Source organism: Podarcis muralis, chromosome 4, assembly GCF_964188315.1.
Source record: "Podarcis muralis chromosome 4, rPodMur119.hap1.1, whole genome shotgun sequence".
Classification (NCBI taxonomy): domain Eukaryota; kingdom Metazoa; phylum Chordata; class Lepidosauria; order Squamata; family Lacertidae; genus Podarcis; species Podarcis muralis.
In genome coordinates this window covers 17,877,312-17,900,824 of record NC_135658.1, presented here as the reverse complement: position 1 = coordinate 17,900,824, position 23,513 = coordinate 17,877,312, and the positions used below count along the sequence as shown (strand labels likewise).

Genomic DNA, 23,513 nt, shown 5'->3' with positions numbered 1-23,513 from the left:
AAACGAAAAAACCTTTCGTTTTGCGAGTTTTTCGTCCCGCGAGGCGTTCGTCTTGCGGGGTACCGCTGTACTCTGCATGATGGGAGGCTTTTAAGCAGACAGTGGATGGCCATCTGTTAGGGATTATTTCGCTGTGATTTCTGCATCGAATGGGGTTGGACTAGATGACCCTCTGGAGTCCCTTCCAGTTCCGAAGTTCCAGTTCCACAGTTCCGAGGTTCTGAATTTTGAACCGATTACAAACTCATGAAATGGGTTGAAGCTACCAACACAGGTCATTCGTTATTTCTTGCTACAAATATGAAATGTTTCAGTACTCTACCCTGCCACATGCACTCTTAATCTCTGGCGCTAATAATAATAATAATAATAATAAACTAATAATAATAATTATATTATTTATACCCCACCCATCTGGCTGGTCTTCCCCAGCCAGCCACTCTGGGCGGCTTCCAACAAAATATTAAAATAGAGTAATGCATCAAACATTAAACGCTTCCCTAAACCCATAAACCTAATACACCCTTAGACTTTGCAGTGCCACCAAACTGCACATTCCTCCCCAAGGTCACACAGTTAACAGACAATTCTGAAACCACTGAGCAGGATCCAACTCAACCCACTGAAATTTCTCAAGTTTACTGATTCAAATAGGGCTACTCCAAGTATGACTAGCATTTTGTATCACCCAAGAGTCATATGCCAGGGTTTGGCAAGATATGCATCAATGTTTCTTTCTATCCTTATCATTTGACAACTGCTTTATACCATCTTATATCCAGTAGTGAATATACCTTGTTTTCTAAGTGAATATTAATTAATAAGAATCAAGTTTTCTCTTACTACTTGGCTCACTGTCCTTCACCTCATCCGACAAACTTGGTGGCACCTCAAACACAGAACCTGGCTCCTGGGAAAGTTCCAGCTCATCATCTTGAGATCTACTTGGCAAGGGCTGTGGGTCAAGGTGCAAAATAAGGTCTCCTTTCATTTCTGTGTAAAAAAATTAGACCATATGAAACCAACACACAACATTCTCTACTGAAAATTCCAACTACAGAGGAGGTGAGCAGCAGACATTTAATAATGTTTTTTTAATCACACAATGCCAAGGAAAGTGAAGCCATGAAGCAAGGTATTCAATTACACTAAAGACCAATTCAGAAGAACAACTATTTCTCTTACCACTAATGACTATCACTTAACATAAATTTATATTGCAGTGAAGCAACATGTAAGGAAACTTCAGTCAATAACAAGTTGCAACATGGGCAATATGGATGCCAGAATTCATTGTAAATATCACATTTGTAACAAAAACGCAAAAGTGACACCCATCTAAGAATCCTTAGAGATCCCCAAATTGAAACGATTTTTGAGTTTAAACCAGTACATTACAAACAAAGTACACTACCTATGGTAGGGAAAATAAATAAGTTATCTGGGATGCTCGGTCCAAAAAAGTCCTGTATTATATATGTGAAAATTAGTTCACTGGGGGGTGCAAGCTGCAATATGGCAATTCCAGAGCAGCCCTAAAGTAATCCTAGGAACTGAGAATATTCAACTGTAGGCCAAAGATGGAGAATCTGTGACCCTGCAGGTGTTGATGGACTGTCAGCCCTGACCATTAGTTATACAGTAATACCTCTGGTTGCGAACCGTCCTCCTTGCGAACGCTTCGGGTTACGAGCTCTGCTAACTCGGAGGTAGCTGCTCCCGGTACCGAACTTTGCCCCGAGATGCAAGCAGAAATCACACACCAGAGGCGTGCAGGCAGTGGGAGGCGCCATTCACGAAAGTGCGCCTCAGGATAAGAACGGTTTCCAGTTACAAACGGACCTCCAGAACAAATTAAGTTCGTAACCAGAGGTACTGGTTGGGACTGAAGGAACTTTGGAATCCAACCTAAACTGGAGGATCACAGGTTCCCCATCCCTGCTATAGGCCTAAAGTAGTATTCCCCCAGTCTGTGCTGGTGTGGAGCTTTCAATGGAAGATGAGCTTCTGTGCAAGACCAATGGAACTGGCTTGGGACTACAAAGATGATTATATCATTGATCTTTCCAAAGCAGTAGTTTTCTAATTTCCTGTTTCTCCTAATCAATTTGTCTAGTCCCCCCTGAAATCTGCCACAGATAAACCAATGAACAGCATTGTGTGTATGCCAAAGTATGCATTCAGATTATGGGATGCACTGGCCAGGCCTGCTGGGCTTCACCACTGCCCTTTGGAAAATGACTGTGCAATACAGAATATGCTTAACCAATGTAAAACATAACAGTGGGCAAGCTTGTGTCTTTCAGGGAAGACTGCCTGACATTACTCCAATCTCCAATAAGCTGCAAAGGAATCTCTGGGTTCCCCATAACAGTCCAAAAGTCACTTATAAATACTTACTCCTGTCTCCAGTATACATGTCTTCGAAGGCACACTCCAGCTCTCTCTGCCATTCTTCCCTGATTTCCACACGCTTGTAGGGCGGCTGAAATAACTGGGGTGGCATCTGGGCAACAATCTGTCTTCTGCGTGCAAGGTCCATATTCTGCATATGTTCAAGCTCTTTCATTAGCTTTTCCCTGTCCTTTAACAGCAGGGAAAAAAATGTCCTATTAATAAGCTGTCACGCAAGCCAAGACAGTTTATTTGACACAGCAAAGATACTTTTAAAGCTATGATGATGATTGCTTTATGTTGGGTACTTTCCGAAGACTCTTAGTTAGCAGGTCATAAAATTAACTTTAGAGGAGCGGCACTTATTCATGTAAATTACACTCTGCTGGGCAGACAAGTTTGAATATATGCACGCGCGTGCACACAAACAGTAGGCAGGGAAATGGAAGCTATCCATTTCAATAAGTACAAATGATGTTGTTGAGTTTTCTGCTAAATATACCGCTTTAAAAGCAAGCTGCAATTCCTTTAAAAAGGGGGACTGTAATCTACTGCACATGATTTATAGATCAAATGCAGACATTTATTAGTCATACTTCATTATCAAACGTCAGCTTCATTTGAAGATATTAAGTGTATAATTTCAGAAGGCATATTTTGTTAATTACCACTTAAAATGAAATATTGTTTCCTTTCTCCTCAACATCAGGTGCATTAAAATTCCATTAAATATTCTGTGAAGACAAGCCCACATTATTCCCCCTTAGTATCCTAGCTTTCTAGTGCATCTGCTGAATTAATACAGCCACAAGAAATAAATCTCAAATGAATTTTTTAAACAAGTTACAGAGCAGAGAGAACAAGGGTTGGGCTTTTAATATGTCAAACACCTCTTAGTACCCACTAGAAGTCGGGCCTACAGGATAACCCCCAAGTAAGTGAAACACTGGAAACAAGTGTGTGTATTTTACCTGCTTTTTACATTAGCTTTAAAGCCTTCATGTTTTTTTATAGACTATTGTGATTTTCAGCACGGTACACTTTTTAATTATTTTATTATTCCACATTGGCTTGGGTGCTGAGTTGGCAGAGAGGGGAACTGCTGAAAACTGAGTAGAGGCACCTTTCTGGAAGGCTTTTATGGAAGAAGCAAGAATGAACTCCTTCTGCAAGCTTCCTTCTACTCACTGAACTCAGGATCCGCTCCTTTATATCTTTGTGTAACTACACCAAAATAGGTAGCTACATTCTGTGAAAGTAGGTCATGCTGAAAAGAATTCTAGCTGTATTGAAGTTCAACTCTGAAGTACCTGCACAGTGCAGTTAAAAAACAACAGCCCTCTTCTCCCATATATTAGAATGCTTTGCGTTTCATCAATCTTACGCCCACAAATGCCAAACCTTACCTATCCTGAGGCCTGAATTACTTCAGCGTGGCTTTCTAAATGTTCAACTATATTTCATCTTTGACAGTGGAAAGAACATTGCACACCGTGAACCTAGAAACTGAGGATAAGCACTACGAACGCTTTAAGGGCTTGAACTTTAAACAATCCATTATTTCAGAATCTTTCTGGAGAAAGGTTAGGTGATTGTACTTTGAATTCATTAAATATACAGTGCCCAATTTGCTATTATTACTCATCTGATGTTGGGAGAATGTTCCTACTTTGCTTACCCGTGCAAGACGGACCATCTTCAAGGCATGCTTCCCTCTTAGGCGAGCTTTTTCTTGCTGTTCTCTCCTCTCTCTCTCTACATTGCTTTGCAGTCCTTCCTTCTGCTTGGCTTCCACCTTGGCAAGTAACCGAGCATCTGGCTGGGAGTCAACCAGCAACAAGTTAGGAATACCAAGTTCTACGGTGCCTCAAAAGACTATACCCAGAAGTATAGTTTTGTAAGTAAAAGGTTAAGGGACCCCTGACCATTAGGTCTAGTCACGAACGACTCTGGGGTTGCGGTGCTCATCTTGCTTTATTGGCCGAGGGAGCTGGCGTACAGCTTCCGGGTCGTGTGGCCAGCATGACTAAGCTGCTTCTGGCAAACCAGAGCAGTGCACGGAAACGCTGTTTACCTTCCCGCCGGAGCGGTACCTATTTATCTACTTGCACTTTGACGTGCTTTCGAACTGCTAGGTTGGCAGGAGCAGGGACCGAGCAACGGGAGCTCACTCCATCGCGGGGATTCAAACCGCCGACCTTCTGATCGGCAAGCCCTAGGTTTTGTGGTTTAACCCACAGCACCACCCACATCCCCAGGTAAAAGGTACTGAACCCAAATACATTTGGGACTAACTTCCCCACCCAACTACCCAAGACTGGCCCTCAAACAATATGTCAAGTCTCTGTGATTTCAACCTCAATTAGACAGTAAACTATAAGGAAATAATGTACTGTTCAGTCTGGCAACTGATTCAGTGGCATGGCCTAACAGAGCAGCAACTGTGTGCCCTACTAAGGGCAACAGCTCTGCAGAATGGAAAATAATTCAGTAAATTGTGTGAGGTGTGGGAGGACTGCAGAATATATTGGGGACCTCCAAAGGACCCCATAAGAAGAGCATGCCGTCCCTGCTTCTGGTTTAATCAAATGAGAAACTGCTGCTAGAGTTAAACACAAAATAGTGGGAAGAAGGAAACAATGAGAGGCAGAGAACACATGAACTTAAGAAGAGCCTGCTGAATCAGGCCAAAGACCCATCTTGTCCAGGACCCTGTTTGTGCAATGGCCAACCAAATGGAAGCAGCACTCCCCCCAGTTGCATACCATGTTGAAGTGGTGCTTCCTTTTGTGTGTCCTGAATTTTCAAATATTCCACTTCATTTAATGAGGGAAGGGGTTGCAGTTCAGCAGTAGAGCATCTGCTTTCATGCAGAAGGTAAGTTCCATTTCCCACAGACATGCATAGTAACAAGGAAAATTGGGTGAAACAAACTTATTTAAGGACTTGCTATTTAGGTTCTATGATACAGCCCAGGCATAGGCAAACTCCAGCCCTCCAGATGTTTGGGACTACAATTCCCATCATCCCTGACCACTGGTCCTGTTAGCTAGGGATGATGGGAAGCGTAGTCCCAAATATCTGGAGGGCCAGAGTTTGCCTATGCCTGATACAGTCGAACATAAACAGCATGCACAAAAATTGTCTTCATTTTCTTTTGCAAATAAGGCTATGCTGCATCAACAGTCTCAAACTTTTACAGGTTTTCAGTAAGAAAAACTCCTGTTTTAATACTTGTTTTTTCAGGAATGACATACGTTAATTTCAAGTATTCCACTTATGAATTCCATACCCACAAGAAAAAAAGTGGCTATAATCCAGAAGGACACTGGGATTCCAACTGTTGAACAACAGAAAGGCAAATATTTGTGCTTCCCAATGCTTAATGCTGATTGTCAATTTTCCACAACAGACAGCAAAAATTCAGCAAGTGCTTCTGGAATACTGCTACTGCTGTTACACAAAGTATGCCACATGCAAAGTAAAAATCAGTCACCTGGTCTATGTTCATTTCTCTATCTACATATGGTTCACAGAGATGATGGTGAAGATCACAGAGATGATGGCGAGTAATCGAAAAAGTGTCAGTATCACAGACTTTGACTGTAGAAACACTCTTCAACTCAATATTCTGAAAAGTTTGAAGAAAAAAATTGTTTTAATAGGAACCAAGAACATGAACAGTACAAGGTCACCCATTACAAACAATGTAAAACCCATCTAAAGACAGATGTCTCCAAACTCCCACCAAAACTGACCAAAGTGAGATAGATTTAGGCATGTCTGTAAGAGGGACTCCACATTTTCCCATATACGAGGCTATAAGATTATATGAATATCTGTGTGTCATTATTCTTATACTAATGTTTGGGTTCCCCCCAAAATTGAAGTGCAGTGTAGCTAGAGATCGGCACAATAAATACTAGGAGTGTGCACAGCTCTGTAGGAAGGTCAAATAAGAAGGCAAATATAAGTGATTCAGGAGTTCTCCCCATCCCAAGTCAAAGCAACATATCAATAACCCTGGGTCAAATCAGGATCCCAGCAAAGCTTTTGTCACATTTGTTCCGTATACCTCTCTATTTTCCTAGGCTCTTCATCCTTCTCTATACCCATGAGCTTTGCAGAAATAAGGCTATCCAAAATGTTGTCTGTGGAGCACTGAAGAGCTCTGGATTGTTTTTGTTACTACAGCGGAACCTTGGGTTGCGGACATAATCCGTGACATAATCCGCAACTTCTAGGCCTCTTAAACTTTTTTTTTAAAAAATTAACTTTTTAATTATTATTTTTTTTAAAGGAATGCATTAGTCCCTATGAAGAGACTTTTAATCAGCTAGGCTCCAACATCTTTTAAAGTCTCTGAAAAGAATACTCACTTCAAAAGGGGGAGGGGGAGGAGGCGGTAGGCTTGCAATTTTAGCAGCTCTCTCTTTTTCGACATCCAACGCATTCTTCCGTGCATTTGCTCTCCTTGTTTAGAAGGGGGAAGGCAAGAAATAAGACATTCAAATCAGATTTTGTGCATGGCTAAATCAAACAAATAGTAAACATAATCAATATTTTTATTAGTTGGCTATATACTGAATTTCAAGGATAATAAAACTAAGAGGCAGCAGGCTGTTATCCAACTCAGTGACAAGTGTTTTTTAAAAGGGTGAGAACCAGAGCAGAATGCAACTTCCCACAATACCCTGCAGGTTATTTTGACACGCATCCCTTTGTTACGTTGTCCTTCCAATTCCCACAAAAAGGAATAGGCTGGTCTATACCACATGTTTTGGGCTACAACTCCACCAACATGGCCAATAGAAATTATGGAAGTTGCAGTCACAAACATCTGAAGGGCAACAGGTTGGGTAAGACTAGTCTGTAGACAAGAGCCAGTAATGGTAAGAGTGTCAGACTAGAACCTAGGAGACCAGGTTTCAAGTCCTCACTCAGCCATGAAGCTCACTGTGTGACCTTGGGCCAGTCACTCACTCTCAGTCTAACCTATCTCACAGGGTTGCTACAAGAATAAAACGGGGAGGAGGGGACCTACGTACACCAATTGAGCTCTATGACAAAAGGTGGGAAAAATAAATGCAATAAATAAATGCACAGCTGTTGCAGTCCTTAGACCAAAACAGAAATCCAATGCTGTTAGGACAGTAATTCTATGCACGACTGCATGCAAGCCTCAGTGACTTCAGCATGTCATAATGCAGAATGAAAACACATAGGATTGGGCTATAGGAGTATCTTTGCACAGCACAAACAATGTATCTCAGGAAGTGGAAGTTAAAAGGAGCCATGGAAGGAGAGGAAGGGAAGTCCATCAATGATCGTTGGTTTTTTTTAATGTAATAGAATATGTAATATGTAATTTTCTTTTTGCTATTACTTTTGGGGTTGTTGTTTTTTGTGTGTTGAAATATATCAGAAATGCAAAACAAAACAAAACCTCCAAAAAACAACTGTAATATTCTTCAGAAAATGCAATTCCTAATAATTACTGAGAGGTTCTGCCAAAAGTACGAGTAAGTGGAAAGGCACGTGCTAAAGCAAGGTATCCATTCTGAAGGAAATCAGCCCTGAGTGCTCACTGGAAGGACAGATCCTGAAGCTGAGGCTCCAATACTTTGGCCACCTCATGAGAAGAGAAGACTCCCTGGAAAAGACCCTGATGCTGGGAAAGATGGAGGGCACAAGGAGAAGGGGACGACAGAGGACGAGATGGTTGGACAGTGTTCTCGAAGCTACCAGCATGACTTTGACCAAACTGCATGAGGCAGTGGAATACAGAAGTGCCTGGCGTGCTCTGGTCCATGGGGTCACGAAGAGTCGGACATGACTAAACGACTAAACAACAACAACAAAGCAAGGCAGCCCCGTGCCCTCCCTCCTTCTGCTGTAGCCCCAACTCAAGAGACACTATTGGGCTGTGCAGGGGGCTGGAAAGCTTGAAAGCATGAACCCAGGTGCAACCCTACATATGCATACATGCAAGAGACTTTGAGACATTAAAGCAGTGAAGGTTCATTTTATGTACAATTTACCTTGTTTGCTCCCTCAGCAACTTCTCTTTTTTATTTTTCTGCTCCTTTAGCGCTTCCTTATGCCTCTTTTCTGCTCTTTGTTTCCTTTCCTTTGCCAGCTTGGCCAGAGCCTCCAAATCCGGTTCCTTTGAAATTAAATGTATATGTTGAACAATTGTCATAGAAACAAATTAACATCAGAATTTTAATTCAAACAGCTTAAAAGTGTATCTAAGACGTCGGGTAAACTTCCCTTTTGTGCAGATGTCATGACCTGTTTTTGTGCCAGCTTTTAAGAGAAAATGTTTGCAGGGGCTCAATCTAAGGAGTAATTTTGCCATCAAAATGTGCTGTGGAGCTAGTGTTAGCTCTAATGGCTGCCTTTCCACCAGGACTGGGTCTATACTCATTGCTATTGAAGCAGGACCCACCAGAGCAAAGCTACTGTATCAACTTATGAGTAAAATGGAAATTTCTAATTCCATTGAAAGTTTTGGAATTTTACTCTAATACCTTTTCTTTGTCTCTATAGATGGTGCTATGTTAAGTACTTGCTTCACTTTAAGTGGACGTTTAATGATCAAAATGTTGATGGCATTAATATTTTGCACTGATAAAAGAGCAAGGTTTATTCTCAGTATGGGAGCATCTTTGTAAATATCAGCGTTCCACACCATTTCCCCATTCATTCGCTTTCAAAGGTTCCAATGATCATTACAAATTTCAAATCCACTAATTTGTCATTAGCTGCCTCTTCAATATACAAGTTGAACAATTTCACAGCTCCACTTATCCTAGGATTTAACATACTTCAATTATCAACATATTAAGTAGTGCCACCCCCCGTGACAAACAAAACTGAAGTCTGCAGCACAGCTGTGTACTACCTTCATTTTACACCTGCCCAACATTTAACTATTTGCCTTATTTTGCTCTATTTGCATGTTTGAATGTATGGCACATAAATTCATAGAGTCTGAATTTCCATATGTCTTCCTTCACAAATACAGATGTAAGAAAAAAGCAACACCTGCCAACTTTGTTTTATTAGTACACGATTACATATATATTAGTAAAATATACAGCTTTTCTAATTTCAGTTGAGTAGATATTTGCAGAAAGTCTTGGTTGCTATAGTATCACATCCATAATTTACCTACATTTTCCTTTGCTTGTCTATGCCCTTCTCCTATAGCTCTTAAGCTTGACAGATAAAGCTTTTCCAAGGCTCGAATCTTTTCATCTTGTGCTCTCTGCCACTCTGCTTTCAGTTCTTCTGCCAAGTGATGCAGCTGCTCATCTCTTCTCTGCTTAACATCTTGCCTTATCTGCAAAGCAATATTCTTCTCCTGCTCTCTAACCTGGAGGGAAAAATATATTTGTTGATGATTTTATATTTTGTAGAGGACTGTAGACTTCTTTTTAAATTGTTATTTTACTTGAATTCTTTGTTCACCATACTTAAACCCACTTGCTTTACTATGCTAGACCGTTATCTGCTTCTTGACAAATAGGACACCTGTGAAATGAGGGCCAGCAACAAGGAAATAGAACAGGCATAGGCAAACTTGGCCCTCCAGATGTTTTGGGACTACAACTCCTATCATCCCTAGCTAATTTGACCTTGTGTAGCTGACACCTCAGCAACACTGTAGTCAAGTTCTCTCTACCCTTTTTTCCTCCTGAGTGGGAAAGTATATGTGGCTGAAGGGCTCTGGTGTCTTGGTGACACAATGGACAGCTCTTCTCTCAACCATGGAACCAGAGAGGGGGGCAAGAATTGCCATACAACTGAAGATAGGATCCCCTTCCATCTCTGCAGCTCCCAGGTTGGGGCAAATGCTACAGCTTGTCAGACTCAGAATCAGTCTGCTCCCATGCAGAATGAAAATGTGGAAGCCTGCAGATTCAATTGTCTAATGCAGGGTTTCCCAAGCTTGGGTCTCCAGCTGTTGTTGGACTACAACTCCCATCATCCCCAGCTAGCAAGACCAGTGGTCAAACATGATGGGACCTGTAGTCTGGAGACCCAAGCTTGGGAAACCCTGGCCTAAAGGAAGGCCATTCCCAACAATGCAAACACACCTGCTGTAGCCTTAATTTCCTTCTCCTTTCATGTTCTTCTTTCAGCAGCTGAGCTTCTTCATTAGGACTAAGTCTAAGTCCCACAGCTTTGGCCACTTTTCTTTTCATCTTTGCAGACGTGTGATGTTCTATTCTGCATTAGCAAAACAAAATACAACAGGAATAAACTTCGTTTCACTCTAACTTAGTGAAGATAAAGCACAAAATTAACAGGTGTCTGCAACAGGAACCAAAAAGCTTATTCTCACAGCAATAATTATGTTCAGGTAAGACAACAGCATGGGCAGGAAATGAGACTGAGATTAATCAGCTAACCTTCTGTAGGCATACCTGCCTTCCTCTATCTACCAATCCAAACCAATCCAAATAACTTTATTGTGGGTAGTGGAGAACGCTGTCTGGCATTGGCACCACCTGACTATAATTAACATGAACAATGTGCAAGTCATAAGAATGAACTAACATTAGTTTTGAGCCATTTCTCTACAGCCATCAATGAAATTAAATTCTAGTTCTTTTTTTTACCCAATACATATTTAGCCCTCTTCAATATGGCATACAATCTTCTAAGCAAATGCTGAACGTTTTAGCCGTACATCCTTCTGCAAGCACAACACCCATTCACTTCACGAATAGCGTATAAAGAAGACTACTTCCACCCTTTCAAATGGAATGCTTTTAAAAGTAATGAAGTGTGCACAAAAATAAAAGAGAAAGTAAAATGAATGGGGTTTGATTACTTGTCACCATGCTTTTCAGACACACTGTCATCTTGTTTTCAAATTTCTCACCGCAATCAAAATGCTGTTCTGAAGAACTGAGCTAAAGCTTTCCAGGAGAGCTGAAAATATAACAAGCAATATGAATGCACCTCAAGGTCACGCTGCCTTTGGGGCATATTCCCTCCATACTTCAGAACTCACACAGATATGTAATTGCTCTGGTGGATAAATGGGCACAGGATTCAGCTTACATTTTTCAAAAGCAAAAGTGTATCGCACAAGCTGCTTCAAAAGAAAAGCACCACTGAGGGTTCATAAGGCCTCCAGTGGGTAGAATTTCATAAAGTTTGACCAACAAGCAAAATCTTAAGATCTTCCTTAATGCATCTTTTACCCATGGTATGTTCAAACAAGACTGTCTTGGGAGCTTTCTAACCTTGTGTAAAAAAAAAGAATTTTAACTATGTAAAAAAGGAAAAAAAGAAAAATGAAAAGCAGACATTTGCATTGAAGTGACAAATATCAATACAATGAGGATTCTCCAGAACATAAGTCTTCTCTGACTACAGTGGCTTGAGGCAAAATAGCTTTTTGTTTTACTGCCCTAAGGCTCCAAAATAAATGACAAAAACCCCACGCATTGACAGTTAACCTGCCCTTGCTAACACTTAATCATATTCATGCAAAATTAGCTGTTGCTTATAAAACATTTCAAAATGAAGAGAAACCTGCTTGCTGCCTTAGGGCATGTTGCTATTCTGAGAACAGCAGCCACATCAGAGCCCAGCATTTCCAAAGCCCACCCAATGCTATGAAGGGTAAACAGTCAAAAGTCACTTACACTGTAGAAACTCACAGAGCATCTTCTATAAAATGGAAAACAGTTCAAAGAAAACACAGTTGGGGAGGAGGGAGAGCATATTTAAACATGTTCACAGTGAAGGGAGCTTAGCTTAAGAGAACTAATAATGCAATCCTCAACAAACTTGCTAGAAAGTAAGCCCTGATTAGTTCAGGGTGACATACTTCTAAATAAAAAGCATAGGATTGCACAATGTATTTGTGGTGTGCATGCTTATTTTTAACTAAAATTAATTTCCTTGTTGAACAGGAACCAATTCTATATCAGCCCTGGAATCAACATCAAGATATAGTTGGGACACCAGTAAGATTGGATTCAGGAACCCCAGTTTAAAAATCATGCTCAAGGCTAATTCACAATGTTGCAACAAATGTATGTTATTGATCTAAGGCAGGAATGAGGAAAGCCTATGTCTGCCGAAGTGTTCTTGGTCTAGAACTCCCTTATCCGTAACCATTGGCCATGGTGATTGGGGCTGACCAGATGATCCCTAATCCTGATTTGAAGTATTTTGATCTTGCCTCTTGATCATGATGCTTAGTGAAATCACTAACAATATAAAATCACAAAAAGCAAGGTAAGAGCAGTTAAAACAATTAACAATTGAAAGAAACAACGAAAGATGTCAGAGTAAGAAACAGTGCTTGGTTTCATTAAAAGCTTTGGAGAACAATGTTTTCAACCTCTTTCCAAAGGTCATAAGGCATAGCCCCCCCCCCAAGATGGAAAGAGAAAGGGTATTTCAAAGGCTTGGCACCACAACCCAAAAGGCCCCATTCGTTTCTGACATCTGGGAACAGTTTGCCTTGTCTTATTCATGCCATAAAGCAAGAAAGCATGACACACGCCCTACACTATACAACACAATCACAGTTTATGGCACATGTATGAAAGTATTTACAGGCAACTAACACTGGTGTACATACAGCAAATCTGAATTCCTCATGAGCTGCAAATCAGTTATTAGTGATGAATCCTTGTAAGTCTTTAAAATGAAGTGAGAAAACTCAACATAATAAATAATAAAGAACCATGTCTGGTTCAGAGGCAGAGTTATGGAGCGGTAGAGGTCAAATGTGACTAGTGGATGCAGAATTGCAGAATTGGGAGTTTGCAAAACAATAACACCTGCCCGCTCAACCCCCAATTTACACTGGGCATACTGTATAAGAATATACTTCATTGGTACTGTGCTGTTTTTCAGTGATACGTTATCCCCCAAGTATTTTCTCTCATTGCTATTAGCCAAGCATCCTTGGAAAAGCTATTCCCTCTCAAACTGAGGTTTTTGTGAGGGCAAAATAAGCAAAGAATAGCAAATTAACATTCAGCATCTATATCAAATCTGAAGCATTCTAAAAGCTAATTCACATATATTACACAATAGTAAAGGTAAAGGGACCCCTGACCATTAGGTCCAGGCGTGACCGACTCTGGGGTTGCGGTGCTCATCCCGCTTTATTGGCCGAGGGAGCCGGCGTACAGCTCGGTCATGTGGCCAACATGACTAAGCCACTTCTGGCGAACCAGAGCAGTGCACAGAAACACAGTTTACCTTCCCTCCAGAGCGATACCTATTTATCTACTTGCACTTTGACATGCTTTCGAACTGCTAGGTTGGCAGGAGCAGTGACTGAGCAATGGGAGCTCACCCCATCACGGGGATTCGAACCGCCGACCTTCTGATCGGCAAGTCCTAGGCTCTGTGGTTTAACCCACAGCGCCACCCGCGTCCCTATATTTCGCAATAACGCTACACATATTGAAAACTGTTGAAGAAACTGTTTACTTAGTATACTCTTCTCCGAGTATACTAAGATTTAACGTGAATTCCTACATGTATTAACAAGTCTTATGGTACCTTAAAAATTAGCAAATTTATCGAGATCCAATATATGCTACTGTTTAAATAAAGAGAAGTAAAGACTCCCAAGGTGCCCTAAAAACAGTGCATTAAGTACTAATGCATTTAGAATAGTATGGTTCTTCTTGAGGGGCATTTGATTGAATGGCTTTGTTCAGAAGTACATCCCACAAACCAGTTTATGAAGCTGGAAACCAATTCTGAGCTGGTATATTCCTTCCCACACCCCGCCACACTCCTCTCTCTCACAGGGCTTGTTTTAAAGCAGAATTTCCGGCGACACACAAACCAGCATAATGTTAACTAACCAGGATAATAAGCAGATTATCTGACACAAAACAGGGTTTGAACATAATCACCCATTCCCACCACCCTTCTGAGTAATACCCCTCCCCACCCTCTCACTATATATAAGGGTCTTCTGACTTCTGTTTCAGTGTACAGTCATACCTCGGGTTGAATACACTTTGAGTTGAGCGCGTTCGAGTTGCGCTCCTCGACAACCCAGAAGTAACGGCGTGCGTTACTTCCGGGTTTTGCCGCTTGCGCATGCACAGACGCTCAAAATGACACCACGCACATGCGCAGAAGCGGCGAAAAGCGACGCGCGCGTGCACAGACGTGCCGTCGCTAGTTACGTTTACTTCTAGATATGAACGGGGCTCCGGAACGGATCCCGTTCGTATCTAGAGGTACCACTGTATCAGAAGAAGTGTGCGTGAACATGAAAGCTCATACCAATAAAAAACTTAGTTGGTCTTTTTTTTCTTTTTGTAATAGGGAACTTCAGTTTAAGGCAAAGTCAGGATCTCTGCCCCAAAACAAATGTACAAGGAGAGGGGCGAATTCTTACCTCTGAGTGAGTCCTGCTACTTAAAAATGAAATTGGGCTTCACTGTAATTTTCTGAACGTGCTTTTGAGATCTCCTCCTCTTCGCTCCTGTGCAGATTCCTCCAATAAGCTTCCATGGGTCACAACCTACTTTGCCAGGTACTTAAAGTTAGTCACCTAACGTGGCGGACGTGCAGTTGATTACAATGTGCCGATTCATATTGGGCCGAAGAGGGTAGAGGAAGAGCTGAACATCGATCCCCTCAGCAGATTCCCAACTGCTCTTGTTATGCTAGCCGTAAACACTCGGATACATCACTTCATGCATCTGATAAAAAGTGGCCCGTGGCTCATGAAAGCTTACTTATTCAATTTATTGCCATTTCTCTACAATATTTATATATTATTTTTCGGGCGGGCCTCACAAAGCGGCTTATGCCTCCATACCTACGTTGGCCTTAACGCCGCCCGCGAGGTTCTTCATTAAAACGGACTCTCCGAACAGCCTCGCCCCCCTCACAAGAGTTTCCGCCTCTGGTCGCCGCTGCCGACGTCACATCCGCCGGCCCAAACCGCCTTTCCGCCCCGCCCCCCACATGCCTTCTCCGATTGGCCGGTGGGTGGAAACCGCCCAAGCCGCGCGGGAAACCGGGCGGGCTCTCGCGACAGGGTGGTAGGAGGAAAGCGTTCTGCGCGTGCGCGGCTGGTCCGGAAAAGGCGAGAGGAGAGGCGGTTTCACAGTGCGGACCCGAAAGGGAAAACGACTAGAGCCTCGAAGTGCGCCTGCGCGGAAGTGGAAGGCGCGTTCTCCCGGCTTCACCCATAAAGGGAAGCACGCATGCGCAGCTGTTGGCGAGGGTTTTCAGCGTAGGGGGTGAATACTTTTAATTACACGGATAATGGTTTGGTGTTTTTCCCCCCCTCATTCGTCATGGGTATTGATTGGAGATCAAAAGGAGATCCTCTTTGAATGCATGGTTGTAGCGGAAGGGGCGGGGTCGAGGTCTTGTCCGCGTTAATGAACGTACACGCATACTTTGCTGTCGCTAGCTTAACGTGCGAATTACAAGAAGCGTGTGCTCCTTGGATATGTGATGCATACCTGACTTCTTGCTTCAGTGGCTTTCAAAAAACAACTTCATTTGCCTTTGGGAATTGTGTCGTGTAGTTACATAGGCCCTGAGTGCTTGTCACAGAAATCATGCAGGGGGCGTTTTGCCAAAACTGGGGTGCAGATTTGGACTATTGGTGGTTGTTGTTTAGTCGTTTAGTTGTGTCCGACTCTTCATGACCCCATGGACCAGAGCACGCCAGGCACTCCTGTCTTCCACTGCCTCCCACAGTTTGGTCAAACTCATGCTGGTAGCTTCCAGAACACTGTCCAACCATCTCGTCCTCTTGTCGTCCCCTTCTCCTTGTGCCCTCCATCTTTCCCAACATCAGGGTCTTTTCCGGGGAGTCTTCTCTTCTCATGAGGTGGCCAAAGCATTGGAGCCTCAGCTTCATGATCTGTCCTTCCAGTGAGCACTCAGGGCTGATTTCCTTCAGAATGGAGAGGTTTGATCTTCTTGCAGTCCATGGGCCATTAGTAGAGCCTGTTATTGCTATGCCTTGACTTTCTGGCTCTCTAGTTGCTGGGCTACAACTCCCATCACACGCCAGAGGAACGGCCTGTCAGCAGAGCTTATCAACCATTACTAAACGTCCCCCTCCTCGAAAACCCTCTCCCGTATAGCTGCTTTACAATGCCCATCTAGCTGAGCACTGTGTATACCAGGAGTGAGGGGCTTCAGGCCTGGGGGCCAAATGTATCCCCCACCCCTTTATTTGATCCTCAGAGCTTTCCCCACTGCTCACTTCACACCCTGGGTTTCTTTATCTGGAATGTGGTCTTGAAGTCTGACATTGCCTCCTTGTCTGATATTGGGTGGAGGATAGAGTAGAAACCAGCTTACAGTACAAAGGTAAAGTTTACTTTTGATGCACTGCCTACTTCCGCCTCTGGTCCTACCCACCACAGCCATGGGGCCCTCCAAAAGTCGTCCAGAAAATAATGCGGTCCTTGGGCTGAAAAAGGTTCCTCACATATAATTAGAAGGTACTTGAAAGTATCAAATAGGCCTAGGACTAGAATAAGAATGTTGTGTAGTAATATGGATTTAAATTAATAAGAAAAGAGATGAAGATAGTAAATGGAAGGAGTTAATTGTATTAGAAAGATGATATTGGAGAACTGTCACAAAGGTATCACAATGAAATTCAGTTAGCGGGGATTTGAGGAAATCAGATAACAATGAAAGTTAATTTGGATTTTAGAAGTAATAAGTGTTTTTATTTTTTATTTTTAGTATTGTAATGTGTTTTGTGTCTTTTATATGTTATATTTGTTATAAATGTGGAAAATTAATTGAAAAAAATTGGGGGGGGAGAAAGAAAAAGGTTCCTAACCCCAGGTTCATACTGACACTGACAGCGACTCCTCTAAATTTCAGACAGGAGATATTCACAGCCCTACCTGGAGATTCTGGGGATTGAAGCTGGGATCATCTGCATGCAAAGCAGGTGATCTCCCCTGAGTCCTTTCCCTCCTCATTTGGTTTTCTCCTCTTTTCTCCAGGGTTTGTCTCGGTCTGAGAATGAACAAGCAGAAGAAGGCAGCATATGCTGAGCAGACCACAACCCTTGACAAGTTTGGTTCTGATATCATTGCTGAAATCGAGAAGCTCTTTGGGAAGAAGTTCTCGTATACCAAACCACCCAACAATGAATGGCAGCTGCCGGATCCTAACCAGGCTTTTAGCTGCGATCACAAAGAGTTCAGTTCCCTTGCCTCCTTGAAGGATTCCCTGAATGAAGTCAAAAACCAGCTGAGCGACAAGAAATTAGATGAGTGGCATCAGCACACATCCTTCACCAACAAAGCAGGGAAGATCATTGCTCACATCAAGCAAGCCGTAAATGCTGAATTGTGTACCCAAGCTTGGTGCAAATTCCATGAGATCCTGGGCAGCTTCTCTCTCCTCCCAAGCGATGCTCTTCAAAATGGCGAACTCAACTCTGTCCATCTCTGTGAGGCTCCTGGCGCCTTCATAGCCAGCCTCAATCATTACCTCAAGTCTCACCGCATCCCTTGCGACTGGAATTGGGTAGCTAATACCTTGAACCCGTACCATGAAGCAAACGATACCCTGATGATGATTATGGATGACAGGCTTATTGCAAACACTCTGCCCTGGTGGTATTTTGGCCCTGAGAACACGGGGGATGTGATGACGCTCAAACATCTCACGGGACTGCAGCAGTTCATCAGCAACATGGCCACCGTTCACCTGGTCACATCCGACGGGAGCTTTGATTGCCAAGGAAATCCAGGCGAGCAAGAAGCCCTGGTTTCCTCTTTGCATTACTGCGAAACGGTCACGGCTTTAATGACCCTTGGCCTCGGGGGCTCCTTCGTTCTGAAGATGTTCACTCTGTTTGAACATTGTTCTGTTAGCTTGCTGTATCTGCTGAACTGCTCTTTCGAAGAGGTTCACGTGTTTAAACCAGCCACTAGTAAAGCTGGGAACTCTGAGGTGTATGTGGTCTGCCTTCACTATTTGGGCAGGGAGGCCATTCACTTGCTCTTGTCCAAGATGATGCAGAACTTTGGGACGGACATGGTCGAGAAGGCCCTCTTCCCCCAACACTCCATTCCGGAATCTTTCCTCAAAGTCCACGAAGAGTGCTGTTCGTTCTTCCACAGGCACCAAATCAAGACCATTGCTGAGAACCTCCGACTCTTTGAGCGCATGGGCGAGGTGGAGCAGGCGAGGCTGAACGCTTTACGGGATTGCGCCGTCGAGTTCTTCTTGAAGCGGTTCCAGATGAAACCTATTGCCAGAAATAACTGGCTTGTGAAGAAGCCCCGTGCGGGCTGTAGCATGAACTCCAAATGGTGTGGGCAGAGGAACAAATACTTTTGCACATACAATGAGAGGAAGATTCTGGAGTCTCTGACATGGGAGGAGAAAGTGGCCAAGGGCTGTCTTAATCAATGGGCTGAAGAACATTCCCTCGGTAACGTCGGGAAAAAATGCATCTTGGAAGGGGCTTCTTGCAGCCTGGAGTGTCAGTTATGGTACATCTTGGAGGGGCGGAGGTTGCCAAGAGTGAAGTGTTCTCCCTTCTGTGATGGTGAGGTCCTGAAGAGCCTCAATGAAGCTCTTGAGAAATCTTTCGTTGGCAGGGCAAGCGTTGGCGCCCTCAGAAGCCTGGCACAGCAAGAGTGCCAATCTTGCAGTGTTCTTACGGAGTCACTGATACTGTCTGAATTGTCTGAACTGATGGAGGTTCCAAATGAAGGCTGCGTTGGCCAAAGAAAGTGCTTGACTGTAGGCTTCCCATTGCTTTGTGATGCCAACAGCCCATCTGGCTTGGAAGTTAAACGCTTGGAGTCTGCATCACTCTCAACGTTCAGCTGTTCGTTGCTTCACGACGGGGAACCAAAATACCAGCAGCAGCTCCTGGAGTGCCTTTTGCGTTCGTTCCCAGAGCTTCAGGAAGGGGACGGTTTGCTCCTGCCCCTTCTTTCTTGTTTTACGCGCTTCACTGCTGGCTTAGTTTTCATTCTGCACAGTTGTTTCCAGCACATCTCGTTTGCTTGCCCAACCTCATCTCATCTCTTAGGGGCCAGCGCTGTACTGCTTTGTGCTGGCTACCAAGGTCTTCCAGATCCGGTTTTCCAATACCTGCAGCAGCTAAAGAAGCTCATGGGTGTACTGCTTGACTCGGACTCCCCGCAGCAAGTGTTGCAGTTTGTGCCTATGGAAAACCTTCTAAAGGGGCAGTTGCTGGAGTTTCTGTGGGACCTAAATACCGCCATTGCAAAGAGACAGCTGCATTTGATTGTCCAAATCGAGCAACAGCAAATGACATGACTTTTCGTTCAAAGCCGCAAGTTGCCACCCCCTTTTTCACCTATCTGCTGGGGGGGGGGGATGCTTCTTTTTAAACCACAGGGAACCCTTTTTTAATATATGGTATTTTGAGACAATAAGTTCTCCTCTGCTGTCCTTTGTACTTTACTATCCTACTGCTTTAGTCTCTGTTTATATACAACTTGTGAGGCCCTGGGGAAATTTTCTTATACAGGAGCCACAGCTGTAATGGAAAAATAGTCCTTTTCTATGCCTAACTCTGACTTATAAGTTGGGACCAAATCTGCCTAGCTTAGTGCTTCTTCAGAAGTGGCACTGGCTTCCATTAAAGGTGCCTTCAGCTGAATTGGAGCAGTACATAGCTGGGAAGTGTATGCTCATTGTGTGGCTGCATGCGCAGAGCAAATCACCTGAGTCTTTCCCAACTGATCGTTGCCCTTTGTGGAGAGCAGCAATAATAATAATGACCCATTTGACAGAGTTGCCCCATCTGATATCACTTGATAAAGACCTGTACCTGCTTGGCTGGTTCATGCATCTGACAGGTGCTTCTACGGTGGTATTAGAAATTAAAGGCATCCCTTCCACTAGACTCGCCTGGATTTTGTATATCTGCTTCAAACACCCCTTTTAACTGTGAACCTAATTGTGCCTTTTCAGTGCTGTTGAGTGTTTCAGCATATGTGATCTTACGGTAAAACATTTAACCCACTTTTCCAGTTCTCCAAGGCCTTTCCACTCCTGTCCTGGATTACCCTTCTGCGTTTCTCTAAGAACAGACCCCAGGGTCATAGCGGGGACAGAACTCAGGTGAATGTGCAGGAAGAGCTTCTGTTATGAACATAAAAGTCACAAGATTGAGTCATCAGGAAAGTCCCTGTAGACTCTTACTGTCTGTCAGACAAAGGCGGGCCTTTGTTCTTCTTCCACCTCCCCTTTGCAATACTAGATAAATGGAATTCTGGCATTGTTTTGGTTTGGGAACTGCCTGTTTAATGTGGGATAGTGTGAATCTTGGACGTATTTTTCCATTTTTCATGGTTTCAGTTCACCCTTTCCTCATTCGGGCGCAATGAGTGTGTTGTGATGGCTCAGAGCTGCAGGATCGGATCCTAACCACGCTGTGAGCAGCTGGTCTGGAAGAACATTGGCCAGCAAGGGGCTGTTCAGGCAGTGTTAGCATGTGAATAACAAGCAGCTATTGAGTATCTGTCAACCAGCGAGAGCATTCAGCTGGCTGAAACTCCCAGTGCTGTTATGGAAGCTGCATGCAGCCTTTCCACCTGAGAAGTTGTATCTTCTGCACAACTGCCAAACAAATACCTTAAATTAGGATCCCTTGGGAGGTTCTCCTGTGCAAGCCCTACCAGAGCAGACAGGAGCTGTGTAGCTCTCCTTCACTACGAGGCTAGGCCGTCACTTCCTAGTAAACTGTGCTCCTAATGTGCCTGTGGCCTTGAGCTAATGTCCGTATCCAACCCTGCCATTGTACAGTGAGGATAGGCCTCCTGGTTGCGCAACAGGACTTCCCCTTCCTTTTCTCCTCCTTGCAGCCTCCCACGTGCCCCAGAAATCTGCTCTAGAGGGTTGGGGGAACCCTCTGAAGCAGATTTTGGTAGTGCTGGCTGCAGGGTGAAGAGGAGGAACACTCTGCATGAGCAGTGTTGAGTGCATCATGGTTGCAGAGGGAAAGCGAAGATGTGCAGTTTCGCCACTGTAAAATGCATCCTCTCCCTGCCAGGTTACACTTCTTTTACTTTTTCCAATAACTAAGTTATTATTGGTCCACAAGTGTCCACAATCTTGTAGCTCAGGCTCTCTCATTGACCTTCTGACGCTTCCCCCATTTTCCAGATACAAATTTTCCAGAGAGAATTGTCATTCCTTTTCACCTGTGAGTTCAATGTAGTGTATTTTGAGGAAACTGGGTGTTTCCAGATGTGCTTGGTAAGATGGATTTGGTAAAAAAAAGAATCTCCAGATGTTGTTTTTCCCTTGATCTTTTATTTTAAAAAAATCTTTATTTTAAGCTTCAAAAGGATGGTTGACATTGTTTTGAAACAAATGGTCGGCGCCTCATGTTGCTACTTTGATTTGGCTACTCTTATTTCTATTTTGAGCTTTGTAAATTATGAACAGCAAGACAGTTTGATCTAGAGGAAACTAAGAAAAAATGATTTTGAAAATACAATTTTTCTTTTATTTTCTGTGTTGTGTGTGATTCTTCTTGAAGCGTATACTTTTTTAAAAAAAATACACCTTGTTGTGGCTGTGAAGAAACACCACACGTTTGGAAATTGCTGAAGAAAAGTAGAACTGATTGGGTTATTGCAAAAAAAAATAAAAATGTAATAGAAGTTTCAAAATAACTTAAGGTTTTTGTGGGGTTTTACTCGTTATAAACATTTTGCTTCCAGTTAGTTTTAGCCTGTAATGTTAACTCTATCTGAGAATAATGCTTTCTGCTGACCCAGTTAATATTTTTGCTGCGCTCAAACTGGTGTCCACATCAGGCAATACTGATGGACTTCTTAAATTCAGTTATTCGCATTTTCCATTGCAATCTGAGATACATATTTTTAAAATCGTCATTAGAAGTTGTAGGCATTCGGTGCAAATTTCTCCAAATGGAAACACCTTTGTTTGCAATTTTGACTAATGTCCACATTAGGAGAGGGTCCCTCTTTTTTCCTTCTTCCTTTATTCTCACGACAAGTTGTGGAGGAAGCTAGGCTGAAAAGAAGTTGTCCCACGTTAAAGGAATGTGCATGAGGCCTGCGTGGAGATCTGCTTGTCATTTGTATCCATCCTTTTGTCCATTGTGGAACTCAAAACAGAATAAAAAAATTCCTTCCAGTAGCACCTTAAAGACCAACTAAGTTAGTTCTTGGTATGAGCTTTCGTGTGCATGCACACTTCTTCAGATACACTGAAACAGAAGTTGCCAGATCCTTCTATATAGTGAGAAGGTGGGGAGGGGTATTACTCAGAAGGGTGGTGGGAATGGGTGATTGGCAGATAGCTGTGATGAGCCTGTTGACGACTCTTAACGACTGCAATAGGTCTTACAGGAAAAAGCAAGGGGTGAGAAGGTGAAAAATGGCTTTGTCATGTATAATGAGATAAGAATCCAATGTCTTTGTTCAGACCAGGTTTCTCCATGGTTTTAAGTTTCGTAATGAGTTGCAATTCAGCAGCTTCTCTTTCCAGTCTATTTCTGAAATTCCTTTGTAGTAAAACAGCTACTTTGAGATCTTGTATAGAATGTCCTGGGAGATTGAAGTGTTCTCCTACTAGTTTCTCTGTCTTGTGAAAACCAGTAGGAGAAACCAGTAGGAGACTCCATTCCATTCCCCTGATTTTCTGTTCCCCTTCTCTCTAATAGGGAGCTAGCAACCACCATGCTTGCCAAGTTTGCACTGCCTCCATTGAGCAGTGTGGGTTCCTCCTTATTTTTTTTCTAGTTCTGTAAACTTCCGGAGTCCCCCAAACCTGCTGCCACTTCCCTTTTGTCTGTAGGTGGTGCCATTTCCGAGACCAAAAGATTGACCCCTGGAGAGTCAGGTTCTCTGTGTCTATATAAGCAGAAGTCCCATTTGAGTCTCTCATTTAAATTGCTTCCTGTCCCCTGTCTCCAGAGCAGGTGGATCTGCACAGCAGTCAAGTATTTTAGAGGAAGGTAAGAGGCTGGGTCTAAATAATTATGTTCTCCATCTCTGGAGATTAGCTGGAAAACTTCAGATGCCGCAAGCATATGCACAATTATTTCACACAGACCACGCTGTGCATCTGCCACGTGCATTTTCAAAAAGAAC

The 23,513-nt window shown here is 43.1% G+C and overlaps 2 protein-coding genes across 7 annotated transcripts in view; one reads left to right on the top strand and one right to left on the bottom strand.

The window, feature by feature from the left end:
* The window catches only part of CEP295 (centrosomal protein 295), a 43,135-nt gene extending 27,784 nt beyond the window's left edge, over window positions 1-15,351 (bottom strand). For 3 of the 6 annotated variants that reach the window (XM_028726054.2, XM_077926996.1, XM_028726058.2), the window contains exons 1-9: window positions 14,801-15,327; window positions 10,500-10,632; window positions 9,575-9,775; window positions 8,436-8,560; window positions 6,774-6,867; window positions 5,891-6,025; window positions 4,073-4,213; window positions 2,401-2,584; window positions 844-993 (exon numbers count right to left, since the gene is read on the bottom strand). In XM_028726054.2, the coding sequence (XP_028581887.2) occupies window positions 844-993; window positions 2,401-2,584; window positions 4,073-4,213; window positions 5,891-6,025; window positions 6,774-6,867; window positions 8,436-8,560; window positions 9,575-9,775; window positions 10,500-10,607 (1,138 nt within the window). In that variant the 5' untranslated portion in view covers window positions 10,608-10,632; window positions 14,801-15,327. Of the gene's footprint in view, window positions 1-843; window positions 994-2,400; window positions 2,585-4,072; window positions 4,214-5,890; window positions 6,026-6,773; window positions 6,868-8,435; window positions 8,561-9,574; window positions 9,776-10,499; window positions 10,633-14,800 lie in introns of those variants that run through there. The other 3 variants (XM_077926994.1, XM_077926995.1, XM_077926997.1) reach the window with 3 other exon arrangements.
* Window positions 15,352-15,427: 76 nt separating this feature from the next.
* Window positions 15,428-21,900, top strand: CMTR2 (cap methyltransferase 2). Its single transcript, XM_028726060.2, has 2 exons — window positions 15,428-15,653; window positions 17,397-21,900. The coding sequence occupies exon 2, from the start codon at window positions 17,416-17,418 to the stop codon at window positions 19,696-19,698; it is 2,283 nt and encodes a 760-aa protein (XP_028581893.2). The 5' UTR covers window positions 15,428-15,653; window positions 17,397-17,415; the 3' UTR covers window positions 19,699-21,900.
* Window positions 21,901-23,513: the final 1,613 nt, after the last annotated feature.

Excerpts from the sequence above, each read along its gene's own strand:
- CMTR2 (XM_028726060.2), top strand. The coding sequence starts at position 17,416 with ATGAACAAGCAGAAGAAGGCAGCATATGCTGAGCAGACCACAACCCTT.